At 46.0% G+C, this 15,555-nt stretch overlaps 1 protein-coding gene across 4 annotated transcripts in view; it reads left to right on the top strand.

Moving 5' to 3' along the window:
• Positions 1-3,698: 3,698 nt before the first annotated feature.
• The window catches only part of LOC100080691 (guanine nucleotide-binding protein G(q) subunit alpha), a 318,304-nt gene continuing 306,447 nt past the window's right edge, over positions 3,699-15,555 (top strand). For 3 of the 4 annotated variants that reach the window (XR_003756001.1, XM_029055446.1, XM_029055449.2), the window contains exons 1-2: positions 3,699-3,825; positions 4,564-4,726. Coding sequence is in view for 3 of the 4 variants with exons in the window: in XM_029055446.1 (XP_028911279.1) it covers positions 4,591-4,726 (136 nt within the window). In the remaining variant the exon portion in view is untranslated. The remainder of the gene's footprint in view (positions 3,826-4,563; positions 4,727-15,555) is intronic. The other variant, XM_029055447.1, reaches the window with a different exon arrangement.

Raw genomic sequence — 15,555 nt, 5'->3', positions numbered from 1 at the left:
AAACTCTTGTTTTTTAGCCTCATTGGCTTTCTCATAAGCACAGAGAAAGCTACATCAGCATATGTCCAGCGCCTTCTTGGCTGTCTGTAGCGACATAGGACTTCCGGCTGGCTGTAGGCATGTCCTAGAAGGGCCCCACAGATCACTAGTGGTGGCCCATCCACCTCCACATCAAACAAAAACTCTTCACCATTGGCTTTAAAGCACTCCACCATTTTGCCCCCTCCTACCTCGCCTCGCTTCTCTCCTTCCGCAGCCCAGCCCGCATACTTTGCTGCTGTAGTGCTCACCTTCTCACAGGGCCTCCATCTCGGCCATCTGGCCACTGACCCCTAGCCCACGTCCTGCCTCTGGACTGGAACGCCCTCCCTCCTCAAATTACTCTCCCCCAGTTCAAAACCTTATTGAAGGCACATCTCCTTCAAGAGGCCTTCCCAGACTAAGCCCTGCTTTTCCTCATCTCCCACTCCCTTCTGCATTGCCCTGACACGTTCCCTTTGCTCTTCCCCCCTTCCAGTCCCACAACACTTTGGTACATATTGGTGATTTTATCTATTTGCATTGATGTCTGCCTGCCCTCCTCCCTCCCCCCAGCCCCCGCCCCCAGACCTGTTGTGGGCAGGGGATGTGTCTGTTTATTACTGTATTGTACTGTCTCAAGCTCTTAGTACAGTGTTCTGCACACAGTAAGCACACAAATGCTATTGAATGAATATCCACCTTCCTTCAGCTTGCTTTAAAGAGTGGTTTGGAAATTCGGTCCTCACATAGGAGAGCTAGTTCACCATCCCAATTTTATGGCCTCAGCTTGGTGGTGGTTGATGTTCTGACCTTCTCCTGCTGTGAAACATAGTAGATAAATGACATTGGTAGAATCTGTCCAAGAACCTTAACGTTGGCCATGGTTGCAATTTAGGTCAGAATGGATGGCTGGCTCTTCCACTTTAGAGACTTAGTTTTCTTCTAGAGTTTGATTCCCCAATGCTGCAAAACCCTGCTAGTCAGATTCCAGTAGCAGGCACTGACTTTCTTAATGTTGGTGTCCACTTACCCAATAGTTCCTCCTGAGATAGCATGAATCAGAGGTTACAGAGTGAATTATTGCGTTTAGTACCTAAAATAATTTTGGGTTCCTTATATGCTTCACTTGGTTCAAATTAGTACCTGACCTCTGTGTTATTCAAATGTATAGTCCCTAATTTATGCTGATTTTGGAAAATAATTAATAATCAGATGCATTCACTCCAGGGTTTGTGCCCCTGGGGCAAAACTGTCAACATACAATAATTCCTAAATGACTGTTATTTCACAATTATGTTACATCAACATTCATTTGACACACTTTCTGGATGTCTACAAGTCTCTGACAGATAAGAGCCATATAAACAGATAAGAGATAAAGATAGGTGGGCATGGCATCAATAGGGTGATTAGATCTGAAGTCCTCTTTCCCTTCACCATGGTTAATTGATGATTTCCGTGGACGGTGTTCAACATCATCACTGTTATAGTGCCATGCCTCCCTCTCCACCTCGCTCCCCCCGCCCCGCCATTCACAGCTTCTTTCTAATCCCCGAAAGACCACCTTTATCTTGATTTCAAATAGAGACAGATCCCAGAGGATCCCCACTTTCTTATGTGACTGGGAAATCAGAGAACAACTTCCAGACCCTTATTTGATTTTCTAGCTTTTTGGGAAACTGGCAAGGACGTGGATTTATTTCAGGAAATCCCTGATTAAGTTCTTTCCTGGAAGCCATTCTAAAATTCTTAATATTGAATTTGAGTTCATCATTTCATTTACAGTTTTAATTTCACAAGGAGTCTGGTGGCTTGGTCAGGACGGTGACTCTAAAAGGTATGAGACTGCCTCTCCGGACCCTTCCAGTCAAGGGTGTGTTTCTCAGCCCCGTTCTTTCCGTGCCCCGCGAAACAAAAAAGGGGCATCAATTCAACACAGCTTCCTCCTTAATTTAAAGCCCTAGGTAGGGGTGCGGTCAGATGGTTTAATGGAATGGAGAAAATAGTGTCACGCCCCTGTCGTCTTCAGAGACCTTTTATAGAGCTATCACTATTATCCCTTGGGGAGTAGGATATAGAAGGCAATTCTCCTAGAAACAAACAAATCAAGTCGTAATTCGGGAAAGGTATTTCAATAGTAGGTTCCGGAAAGTAAGGAAGGAATAGTGCTTTCACTTTCTGGAGCCGGGTAGTCACCTAAAACCTGAATCTAGGGATTTTACAATGTTATCAGAACAATGTATCGAGAGAAACAGTGAATCCACACAATGTAGCAAAACAATGCCACAAAACAAACAGTATCAATAAAAACAGAGTCGAACAAGCAACAAGAATGGAATGTTGCGGGGAAAGGCGGATGATCTTGTTCTGGTTGTTTTTTTTATTATTAACATCTTTATTCATTGCCATGATCATTGTTAACGTTTATTTTAGTAACATCATTATTCACACATCACTTTGCATTCTTAAAGAGCTTTCCAGTCATTAATTCTTCGTTTAGGGGAGAAATCTTGGCTACCTTTTACAGGATGTTCAACGACTTGTCTCTCAAAACAAGAGGCGAGGTGGTACAAACAATAGATTTCGCTGGCATGAAAAGTTACAAGCAGTGCCTTGAAGGCTCTCGGAAACTTTGGCAGCTTCTTTTCTGCGCTCAAGATTTCGATTTCAATCTCCAGTAACTCTGCGGAAGGTTCCCCCGCCCCTCCACCCCCTTTTCCCCCTGCTTCCCCCCACCCCCGCTGGGAATTGGTTGCAATTCCTCCTCTCACCCCCGCCCCTGCTCTCTCCCACAGCCCCGGCCGGCGCCCAAACACGCACACACACCCGGACACACATGCACAGACACACATACGCACAGACACTCTCTCCCTCCAATCTTCCTAAGGTGAAGCGGGGCAGAGAAAGGCTGCTTTAATACGAAATGAAAGGAGCAGAAAAGAAGTTGTTCTTTTTCTTTCTTTCTTTCCTTAAAGCCTCCCCGTCCCCGGAGCCCAACGGCCCCCGCTCCCTCGCGGTCACTGGGCGTGAGCCCGCGCCTCCGGTTGCCCCGGCGGCGTCCGGCTTGGCCGCGCCCGTCCGGGGAACTCGGAGGGTCTGCACCCCCTGGAGCCGTCCCCGCGGGGGGAACTGAATGTGGGGGGCAGTCCCAGAGCAGGGCGGCCATGTTCCCGGGAGCGGGGCCAGTAAAAAGTGAGGTCGGCGCCAGCGGCTGCTGTGGGACACGGACTGGAGCGGGGGAGCCGCCGCCCCGGCCCCGGCCCCGGCCCCGGCCCGCTCTCCTCGCTGACAACCGTGGCCGCCTTAGTCACAGATCCACTAAGAGGGCAGGGACGGGGAGGACCGGAGCGCGGGGAAGACGAGTAAAAACCCGAATAAGACCCACACCCGGGAGGAGGCACCCTACTCCGCCGCTTCCCCGCATCCCCCGCCTCCTCTATTTCTTCTTCTTCTTCCTCCTCCTCGCCGCCGCCCCCTCCCGGATCTGTGCTCCAGTTCAACGAGAGAAGAAAATGTGTGTGTGTGGCGAGGGGGAGGGAGAAAGCTGATCAGCCGCTCCTCGTCTTGCAATCGGGGCTGTGGAGGGGTGCGGGGGGCGGCGGGGGGGGAGTGGGTGGGTGGGTATCTGAGCGAGAGGAGGAGAAGGAGGAGGAGAAAAAGGAGGAGGAGGAGGAGGAGGAGGAGGAAGAGCAGCGAGCGGCGGCAAGGATGAGGAAGGAGTCGGTTGTGTGAGAGCGAGCGAGCGAGGGAGCGGAGAGAGAGCGTGAGAGTGAAGGCGAGCGAGAGGGCAAAGCCAGAGTGAGAGTGAGCGCGCCCGGGGCGGGTGGGGGGTTGGGTGGGGGGGATCCCGGCGGGTGTCATTTCGGGGGAGCCGTGGCCGGCGGAGGACGGGGAGAGGCGAGGGAACGCGCTGGGGTGTCTGTGCCGCCGTGCCCGCCGGCTGTTCCTGCCGCTTCTGCCCTTGTTCTCGCCCCTGCCCCTGCCCCTGCCCCCCAGCGGATGTTTCCTCGCTATTCGGTGCATGATTTAGGAAAGAAGAGAAGGGGGAGTTGAACCCGATCAGTGACAGAGGCAGGCGGCAGAGGGGAAGGATAGTGTTTGCGTGCATGTGCTTGAGGGCGGCAGTGTTTTATTTTTAAAAGCACTATTGGGGGTTGGGTGCGAGGTCGCGGAGCGGAGTTAGGGGACCTTTTCGGTCTTCTCTCCTGTCTCGCTCTAGCTCTCCTCTCCTTTCCTTTTCTCCGTCTCTCTGTCTCTGTCTCTCTCTGTCTCTCTGTCTCCTCTCACCCTCTCCTTTCGGTAGCTCCCGCGGGGCGGGGGGTTTGCCGGAGGGTCCGGGCCACCGGGATCTCCGGCCGTGCAAGGGGGCAGTTCCCAGACCCACCCCCCTCCGGTCTCCCCTCCGCCTCCTGCCCCAGCCCCCTCTCCTCCCCTCTTCACCCCGACCTCGACCCCCGGGGTGGGGGGGGGGGGGGGCGCCGCCTGCGCGGCGACCGGGGGAACGTGTGAGCGAGGGTGCGGGTGTGTTTCACGGGGGGCTAGAGGTGGTGTCTGAAGCCGCGGGGAAGAATGACTTTGGAGTCCATCATGGCGTGCTGCCTGAGCGAGGAAGCCAAGGAAGCCCGGCGCATCAACGACGAGATCGAGCGGCAGCTCCGCAGGGACAAGCGGGATGCGCGCCGGGAGCTCAAGCTGCTGCTGCTCGGTAAGCGATCGCCCCTCCGCTACCCTCCCCCTTCCCTTCTCCCCCTCCTCTTCTTCCCCTCTTCCCCTACCTCCCTTTCTCCTCCGTTTTCCCTGCCCTTCTTCCTCTGTCCTCGCCCCTTCTCTCCCGCACCTCCTTCCCCAGCACCCCGCGGGGAGCAGCCCTCTGGATCCCCAGCTGCCGATGCGCTCGCGCAACACACTCCCACGCGCGCACACACCTTAGTTACCATTTGGGGGGCTCTTCCCCCTATATGTTAACACTCCTGACACCCCCCCGCCGCCTCCACGATTCGTAAAGCGATCGGGGTGGGAGGGACGTGTGTATGTGTGCGCGCGCGCGCGCGCTCACTCGTGGGCCCCTAACCCTCCGCAGCCCTGACAGCTGTGCCTTGTGTGTGTGTGTGTGTGTGTGTGTGTGTGTTGGGGGAGGGGGACGGGACGAGACGGGGGCATCAGACGTGCCCGCGATGCCAGTTTCTCTAGGCATTAAATGAAAAATCCGATCGGGGGAAAGGTTCGGGGGGAGGAGGTCCTTATCCCAATTGCCTCGACTGCCCTCAGTGGGAAGCGGGCTATTTCCGTTAGGACCATCGGAGTGGAGGGATCAGCGTAGGAGCGGGTACACATGGCCTCGCATATCACATATACCATCGATCGCGCTATGGAGCCAGAGCGTGTGCGCCCTCGCGTGTGAACATGTATTCCAAAGGCATTTTTCTCCGAGAGTAGGGGAAGTGGTGGGCAGCCGCTCCTGAAGGTGGTGGGATGTGGGGGAGAGTGACCACTGACCTTATTAAGTGTGCCTGCGGGGTGGGGGTCTGGGTCGGGAGAGAGCATGTGGCTGCTGTGAGAAAGAACCCCGCTTTTCCAAGAAATAAAATTCCGGCGCAACAAGGCAGCCGAATCGAAGGACCTAGGAGGAATGCCTTAGCAAATGGATGGTGACAGACTTTAATGTCTGCTTTGTTTCTTCAGGGGAAAGACTCTGGGGGCTTGGGGGTGGTACATTTTCTTGTCGATAATGATGACGGGAATTTGGGGTTTCATTAATGAGGCAACTCGGTCGAAGGGCTGCCTTCGGACCAGGCGCTGGGAATGAGTCGATGCCAACGCCCAGCTTCTCTCATGGAACCTATTGTACCCTGTTAAAAGCTGTCAGGGTCTCAATCCAGCACCTCTGGAGGCTGTCCCTTGCTAGAAATAGAAGGGACGGGGTACAGAAGCGTTTCGCTGGATTTTACGAAAGCCCCATTCGTGCGATTTCCGTAGGTCCTGCAGAGTGTCATTTCTCAATTAGGGATCCCAACTGAATGCCTTATTTACTCTGAGAGAATATTCCAATGCGTGGAATCGAAAGATGGGGTTCCAGCCACAGTAGAATGTGAGATAATTTGTAGTTACCACACTACATTGTAATATATGCTAGAATAGCAGGCCCGGAAAATTGCCTGCACCAATGTGCCCCCATAGATTGTGTGTGTGTGTTTCGTCTGTGTGTGTGATAGACAGTACACAAATTTGTACAAGATAAAGTTATTTAGAGTCTAGAAAACAGCCGTCTTCCCGCCTTGAACGTTCGATTGCAGGTTTCAAGGAACCGATGGATGTTGGGGCTGACTTTTTTTAAATATTGCTTTAGAACAATTAAAAAGCAGAAACCAAAAAGGAACATCACAAATGGAGACGAATGCGTTTTACACATGGCATCCTTTGGGAATCTACATGATTCATTTTGAAATATGGACAGTAGGGTAACCCGCACATGTTTGTGCTGGAGGGTCCTGGAAGCTAAGGACTGAAGAAGAAATGGGTGGATGGGAGGGGGGAGTGCTCAAGGGAATGAACAGAGTAGGGAGAAATGTGACAGGAACAATCAGGATCAATCGCATTCTCCCATTTTAGTTTACTTTGGGAAGAGCATTTATGCATAATGAAGAAGGTATAAACACTTTACACAGTTCTTTTAAGAAATGCCGATGCTTTGATTTTCAACTTGGATTATTCTGTTTATCCTTTGAACATGAGGCTCCAGGGTTTTTCAACCTTGCCCTGCTGCTTCGATGTTATTGGGTTTCTAGGAGGAGTTTAGAGGAAGTCAGAGAGAAAACTGTCAAATATTCTTCATAAAAGCTAAGAGCGTCCTCTGACTTATACCATTTAGATTAGTGAAGGGAAACCTGGTGAGGATTTTGGAGGTTTTCCTATAACTTCCTTTCCCTTGTCCTCCTCTCTGGCTCCCAACCCTATATCGGAAGCGAGAGCATTTCTGAAATGCATTTAGGCTTTTAAGTCATCCTTCTTCCTTAGTAAAGATTTACAAATGATAAGAATCCCCATTCTGGCTCTTTGTAGATCATTGGGAAATTTGCAGGTCATTTTGACTTTATGTTTTGTGTTATGTAGTATAAATGCCCAAATACTTTGGTTTTTAAGCAATCCCTCAAAGCTACAAATATCTGTCTCTAGTGAGAACGTTCACCATTTTCTGGGTCAAGATGGGAAATGAAAGGGGAGGTATTTTTCAGTCTATGGAGTTTTTGAGATGTTTCTTTGTAGAGAAAAGGGAATCTCACATCTAATATTGGAGTCCTCAATTGCAGTGTGACACTGTGCTGCCAATATACTGCCTTTTTGCAGTTTAATATCAGTGATTTAGAAATTTAATGTTCTTTGTTTCTGGCTTGTTTCAAATGTAACAGATGGGAAAATGTATTGCATCTCAAAATAAGATAATTGTGAAAGTAAACTCCTAAAGAAGAGAAAACAAAAATTTTAGGTCGACAGAGTCTTTTTGGCCTCCTTATGGGAGGGGAACCAGTTTTAAAAATTTTACAGACTCATTTCTTAACCAAATTGTTCAGTTTTAGAAGCTGATGGCTTTAACGGCATTAGGAAAGGAATATAGTTACCTAACTAATGAAAAAAAAATGAATGAAGGGCATCGTGATTCACATCCCCACAATGCCAAATTTGTTCTAAAATAATTCTTCCCTTTTTCATTTGTTTTTCTTGTCTTATTGAAAACTGCGGTTAATGATATTATATTAATAGCTATCAACTTTAGGCTTTCTCCTACGAAAACTTTCTGCTTGTATATGTATCCTAGTGTTTCCTCTATTGAGTCACTTGTATACTTAGGAGGTAAAAAGTACATTATGCTTTCCTTTTATTTACTAAGGGGGCATTTATTTCTATCTCAATGAGCCAGCCCCTTCTATATGGCTAAACATTTAAAGTGTAGATTCAGGAAAACACGTGATCTTTCTGGGTGCTGTTTCTCTGAAATTTTGTTTGTTTAGAATTTTGAGAGAAAAATAGCAACTTTAGATACAGTAACTGCTCTCCTGGTACCAAAACTTTACGTGTTCTGCTAACCAAATGCCATTCTTAATATGTGAACCTCGAATCCCCATGCCCTTCAGATGGTTGCTAGTTGAAAAGGACTGAAGGTGGGTGATTTTATTAACAAAGCATTTTTATTCATCACCTTCTTTCAGCTGAAACAAAGGAATCTCTGGTCGGTTTAGTGACTGTAAATCACAGCTAACCTTAGCTGGAATGACATAAACTCTTGAGTCTTCTCAGCTGTGCAGCTGATAGGGCTGTGGACCCCAGGAGGTTTTTAAACATCTCTTGGCTAAATTAAAGATCTGATTGCAAAATCTAGCACTTTAGGACCATGTTGGATTGGTGACACTACCCAGCGGATTTGGAACCCATAAACCAGGGAATGGATTATAAGGATACAGTATAACGTATTTTCATCTGTAGCAGATAGAATCACTATCCCAATTTTTTTTTTAAAGCAACTGTTCTCTATGGAAGTATTAGACCAGGTATTGAACAGGGAATGACATTCCTGGGTTGTGTGCATTTTGGATTGCTAATAGCCATGATTAAGATACTAAAATTAGAAGGAAATAAAATGTTATTGCATTTCTTCTCTATCTCTTTCTTTCATGAATTAGATAGCTTAACCCTACTCATCTCATCATATGGTGGCTATGGGTTGTGATATACCCATCAAAGTGATTTTAAAAAAATAATAAAGTCACAGTGAAGGTGGCTCCTAATTGGACAGTCAAAATGAAGAACAAGAGGGAAAACTAGATTGCTTTAAGAAAAGACATTTAGACACTGGAGATAAGAAAAGCTATTAACACGGGGGTTATAGATTTCGACTAAATTCTGCCTGGAATGCCAGACCTGGCCAGCACAAAGTTAAGCAGGGAGTTGGCAAAAACCCAGTAAAGTCAGTCAGTGTAGGCAGCTAATCTGGATAATTCGGACTGGATACCCTGCTTTTTTTAGGGTCAGTTATGCAGATAATTCAGGTTTAAACTTGTATAAACTGTATCACCCTAGAGTTGTGGCTGTTTATCATGACCTGGGTAAATTACCCTAGTCCAGAGAGTCCAGAGAGAAATCCTCCACAGGCAAATCCAGCACTAACCCTCCTAGGAGGTACCAAAATATAATGTTAATTAGGGTACACTGGGGAGCAGTGGAACAATGTGCTGATTTTTTTTTGTATCCCCAAGGGGCAGAATGGGACTCTGATTGCTGGAATTTCATTTTGAATTATGGAACTCTTTTTCTGAGAGATAAAATTTATGATTTATATTTTAAGGGTGAAAGGGGAGCATTCCCTATTTAAAATGAAAACTGTAATTACTGGTAATCCATTACTAGTGAGGATAAATGAAAACCTTGATGAACAGGAATATAATCCCCTCCGCCTTACAATAAATGATACTGGATGGGCTTATACCAACAGAGATCTTTATATCAGAATGTTTATTTTAAAGGTACCCAGTTGGCTTCCCTCTCTTCTGCTCCCTAAGTATTCTGCTGGCACCTCCCAGCAACATCTCTTAAAGGTTTATATTTAAAAAAATACCCAATAAAAAAGCCCCAATAACTCAAGCTGTTATTTGATTTTCATCGCACTTGCCTTTTTTATGGATGTGAATGTGGCCTTTTTTGGTGAAGAAATGGAGAAAATTTTCTTATAAAATAGATTTTTTTTTTCCTTGAAGGGCCACGTGAACTTAATCTTGCGAATTTTCTTTCATCTATTGCCAAGGAAGGTTTTGGTGTCGAATATTCATATTCATTTTTCCTTTTTGCCTGTGCTTGGATTCTTCCCATTGACCTTTGTGGAATTTTTTTGTGTGTATGAGTCTAGAGAAAAATAGATCTTAATGTGTTCATCTTGGAGGGAGGAAGAGAAGCCATTTTAAGAAGGTGAAGGGAAAAAGAACATGAGACTACTCAGAGGAATATGCTACCACTAGACTCTCCACCCACAGGATGGGGACCACAAGGATTTGTAGCAACAAACTAAAGGTCTATTTTCTTAGCAGATGGGGGAGGGTAGAAACCGTTTTGCAAAAGGAAACTATGATAATGGCTCTTCAGCAATGCAAAAAATTGCTGCAAAATTAATCCCAGGAAAGTGTGAAATAGTGTTATAAGGTAAAAGCGTGATTGCTGGTAATTAACTCTGTTGCAATAACTGAATACTGTAAACAGTGAACATTTCCTCTTACCCTGCTGAACAGAATAACATTAAGGATCTATTCTCAGACTTCAAGCAGTTTTGTATAGATACAATTGTGAGAAATTGGTCAAAACCCATTTTTGATCCACTGAACTTGGTTACCTAAAGACAAAGAGGACAGAGTATGCTCTTTGGGAAATGAGTTAACAAATCTTAAGCGGTGATGTTTATTACTAACTGTTTAGCAATAAGACAAACATCTATATTCTAGCTACTGCTCATCTGAGAACTGAACCCTGTAAATAGCTCTGGGCCTTGATATTCAGATGCTATTTCAGAAATCAGTGTAACATAGTTTAAACCTTCCTGGGGAAATTTCCAAGAAGAACATTAATATTGTCTTGAATGAAATTATGAAAATGCTCATCTTCGTACCGGAGAACAAGATGATTCTACTAGAGCATATTTATAATGGTAGATTAAGAGAGGAAGGAATTGTCTTACAGATTCCTAGTCATTTTTCCATTTCTAAATGGAAAACTCTCCGCAGCTCAAGATGCTTGACAATATGCTCTTCTGACTTGGGCTTTGCCCCGTGGGCATGGTTGCCTATCGTTCTCCTTCTCTTTCCCATCCTTTCAATGTACAGAGTGGAAAAGTGAAGTCCAGAAAGGGTCTTTGTTTCAACAATAGTGGGTGCAGAACTCTTCTGGGGTCTGTTGGAGGCCTTGAGCCCGATGTCTCCAAAAAGAACAAGAGGGCAGATGGTTTGGTGAGGGTTTTTTTTCTGTTTAATAATTCATAATAATAATAATAATATTGGTATTTGTTAAGCGCTTAACTATGTGCCAAGCACTGTTCTAAGCGCTGGGTAGATACAAGGCAATTAGGTTGTCCCATGAGGGGCTCACAGTCTTAATCTCCATTTTCCAGATGAGGGAACTGAGGCACAGAGAAGTTAAGTGACTTGCCCAAAGTCACACAGCTGATAAGTGGCAGAGCCGGGATTAGAACTCACGACCTCTGACTCCCAAGCCCGTGCTCTTTCTACTGAGCCACACTGCTTCTCATTCATTCATTCATTCAGTCGTATTTATTGAGCACTTACTGGGTGCAGAGTGCTGTACTAAGTGCTTGGGAAAGTACAGTACGACAATAAACAGTGACATTCCCTGTCCACAACGAGCTTACAGTCTAGAGGATCACCACCCTTGAGTGATGGGGCGTACATTGGTTGCTGAGTATGGATTCATGTTGGTTCTTACTTCGTTTCTACCTTTGGGCTCTACCCTCTGATACCAATTTGGGCTGTGTTACTCAAGTGGAGATCATTTTTGGTCCTTTTGTTGATTTCTCCATTGATAAAGGAATGTGCTTTAATAATTTGCTATTGTTTCCAGTTTAAAAGCCAAATAGTAATTTATCCAGCAGCCCAAATGGAAAGCAGTGACAAACCCAACAAACTTTGTAGGAGAACATTCCAGGCACCTTTATTAGAGGATTAATCTTGGATTGGGAGTAATTTGATGCAGTAGAAATGGAGTAGTTGTTTCAAGGAAGCATGTAATAAATTGTAGTGCAGTGGGGGAACTAACGTGTTATTAGTGTTATTATACTGGAGATACTTCCCAGAAAGGAACAATAATTGAGCCACAAATTAAAGAAAAACAACTTCAGTGAGGCTTTTTGGTTCTGTTGTGAGAAAATCTGGATGTTTAGCAGATTATTCATAAAGCCTTTCAGAGGTGGCCTGACATCTTTTTCCTTGGAAAACTGAAATCCTGATGAGCAATTTCCCCTTCCCCTTTAGACTTGTTCTGCCCCTAACATAAAATGTCCGAAGGTTACTCTCTGCTTTTAAGAATATAATTACTTTTATTTAGTTTCTGTGTTTTCTATTTTTATTTTGCCATCTTTTTTTCTGGATGATGGTTCTGCAACCAGCAGTAGCAAAAGAGTGAACACTGACTCTTTTCAGCTCTAGATTTGCTGGTGACGAGACAACAACATACAGTGGGGTTTTTTGGGGGGTTTATTTGTCTCCCAAGGGAAAAGAAGCTGCAGGATTATCATGAAGCATAGGACTTAATTCCGCTTTTCCAATGAGCAAAAGGGTTTATGAAGCCATACCATGCTCACTATCATATTATTTCAGCCTACTTCAGTGATCCAAGGATTGCATGATCTCCAACTGTAGCCACAAGACTTTGGCAAATGGCTAAGAAGATTCTTTAGACTTTCTTGCATACTTTCTAAAGTTCTAAAGATTTAGGGAACTTCTAATTTGACACTGCCGTCAAGTATCATGTGGTGGTGAGCTGGAAAGAGGGGAAGTAAGGATGATTGATACATAAAAAGAAAGAGATTTGTGGATATGCATTTGGGGAGCATTGTTCAACTTCCTATCCTAATAGGCTCAACAAACCCAGCTCAGAGCTAATCAAAGCCGCTCTTGTGGCTTTTCTACAGGGCTGCAAGTGTGCATCTAATCCAAGGGCTCAGAGCCAAGGTGGTGATCCCAAACTGGATATTCCCTTGTGCTGTACTAGCTTTCAAATTAAGGATAAGGTGGATTTGTCAAATAAATTGACCCATCCCACGTATTTTATGAGATTCCTGTTTTTCAGTCTCTTTTTCCTTGAATGTCCTGCAAAAAGTCAATATATGAGGCATTAAAAAATGGAATTAACTGTTTTTTATGGTATTTGTTAAGCACTTATTATGTGCCAGGCATTGTACTAAGCACTGGGGTAGATAGAAGCCAATCATATTGGACACAGTCTCTGTCCCACATGGAGCTCCCAGTCTTAATCCCCATTTCACAGATGATGTAACTGAGGCACAGAGAAATTAAGTGATTTTTCCAAGGTCACACGGCAGACAAATGGAGGAGTTGGGATTAGAATCCAGGTCCTCCGAATCTCAGGCCCATGCTCTATCCACTAGGCCACGTGGCTTCTTAATTTATATCACCTCTCTCTTCCTCACCCTCAAACAGGCCAACCCCTTGCCTGTGACCTAATCCTCGCCCGATGCCCTTTTTTGTCCTTCTCCTTGCCTCTTGTGGCAGTCCTTTGCCCTCTGCCTGCCACACGGATCCCTTAAGACCACCCCTCATGGGACCACCAAGTGGAAGGGAAGTCGGTCAGTCAGTCAATCATATTTACTGAGCATTTACTGTGTGCAGAGCACTGTACTAAGCACTTGGGAGAGTGTAATATAGCAGACATATTCCCTGCCCACAGCGAGTTTACAGTCTAGAGGAGGGGCCCGGTTGAGGTGTGGGAAGGAGGTTGGTGGCAGTCTCCTCTTAGCCCTCTCCTGCCCAGTCCTTGTCCCATCTCGGCTCTGTGGTTCTGAGGATCTGAGATTCATTCAGTCATATTTATTGAGCACTTACTGTGTGCAGAGCACTGTACTAAGTGCTTAGGAAAGTACCGCACAACAGTAAACGGTCACATTCCCTGTCCACAATGAGCTTACAGTCTGGGGGTGGGGGGGACAGACATCAATACAAATGGATACAATTACAGATATGTACATAAGTGCTATGGGGCTGGGAGGGTGGAAGAACAAAGGGAGAAAGTCAGGGTGATGCAGAAGGGAGTGGGAGAGGAGGAAAAGTCGGAAGGTCTCTTGGAGGAGATGTGCCTTCAATAAGGTTTTGAAGGAAGGGAGAGGGATTGACTATTGGATTTGAAGTGGGGTGGGGGGACGGGCGGTGGGTGTGTTCCAGGCCAGAGGCTAGTGGTCGTCGGCGAGATGGGGGAGATTGAGGCACAGTGAAGTTAGCACTAGAGGAGCGAAGTGTGCCGGCTGGGCTGCAGAAGCAGAGAAGTGAGGTGAGGTAGGAGGGGTCAAAATGGTGGAGTGCTTTAAAGCCAATGGTGAGGAGATTTTGTTTGATACAGAGGTGAATGGGCAACCACTGGAGTTTTTTGAGGAGCAGTGAGACGTCTCCTGATCGTTTTTGTAGAAAAATGATCCAGGCAGCAGAGTGAAGTATGGAATGGAGTGGGGAGAGACAGGAGGCTGGGAGGTCAGCAAGGAGAGTGATGCAGTAATCCAGGTGGGATAGGAAGAGTGATTGTATTAACGTGGTAGCAGTTTGGGTGGAGAGGAAAGGGCGGACTTTAGCGGTGTTGTGAAGGTGGGACCAATGGGATCTGATGAGGGATTGGGGATGTGGGTTGAATGACAGAGAGGAGTCGAGGATCACACCAAGGTTACGGGCTTGTGAGACAGGAAGGAAGATGGTGCCGTCTACAGTGACGGTGGGGCTTGCGAGAGACCTGCATGATAAGGAAGGGAAGGTTATTAATGATAATAATGACCATAACAGCAACAATAATTATATTTGTTAAGTACTTAATTTGTACCAAACACTGTACTAAGTGGTGGGGCAGATACAAGATAGTCTGATCCCACATGGGGTTCACATTCTAAGTAGGAGGGAAGTGCAGGTATTGAATCCCTATTTTGCAGATGAAGGAACTGAAGCACAGAGAAGTTAAGTGACCTGCCCCAGGTCACACAGCAGGTAAGTGGTTACCAGCTCAGGGTTTGCCTGTTGCCTGGGGGAGGTGGTGGGGGACTGTCCGTACCGGTACCGGAGGAGGCGGGCTTGGATTCTGAGCAGTGAGACGGGAAGCTTGAGTCCTGGGTAGAATAGGGAGAGTACGGGCAGGGGGATGGGAGGGGGATGGTGAAGTGGGGAGAGTAAAGAAAAATCAAGTAAAAGGTGTAATCTGGGTGACAGGTGAAAAATTTATTTTAAAAAATATGTCTTCAAATAATTTTGGGGAGTTAGTTTCCAAGCTGGAAAAGTCCCATAAACATTTTAAGTCCCATTTTATGAAGGATACCTTCCTTAAAATCAGCAAGTATAAGCAGTCACTGTAAAGTTGAGAAAGAGGTGTAGTGTACTCTGGGTAGTATATTCCCTAGCTCGGGACTTTTACAGTCAGCTCTCTTGTTTAGAGGCATGTTGCCATTCCTGGAGGCATCCGAGCCCTTAAAAAAACGACCTCTTTTCAATTACACTGCCACACAGCAAATAAGAGAATGGGGCAGTAATGTGACCTGTGCTTTTTCTACAGATAATCATGCTGAGCATGTTTTGTGTTTTTTTTGTTGACACTATAAAGACCCAGTGGTTCATTGTCCTGTGAAATGATGTTTCAGGAGCTATCTTTTTTCAAAGGTCCTTCATTATGTGGAATGTTCTCTCTACAAATTACAAATGCTATTTGCCCTTTGTCCCAGAGACGTGACCCACTTCCTGCTACTGTTCTAATAATATAGGGTAGTATAAGATGGTGTAG

Source organism: Ornithorhynchus anatinus, chromosome X5 (genome assembly GCF_004115215.2).
Source record: "Ornithorhynchus anatinus isolate Pmale09 chromosome X5, mOrnAna1.pri.v4, whole genome shotgun sequence".
Lineage (NCBI taxonomy): Eukaryota > Metazoa > Chordata > Mammalia > Monotremata > Ornithorhynchidae > Ornithorhynchus > Ornithorhynchus anatinus.
The sequence above is the reverse complement of the archived record's forward strand: the minus strand, read 5'-3'. Positions and strand labels throughout refer to the sequence as shown.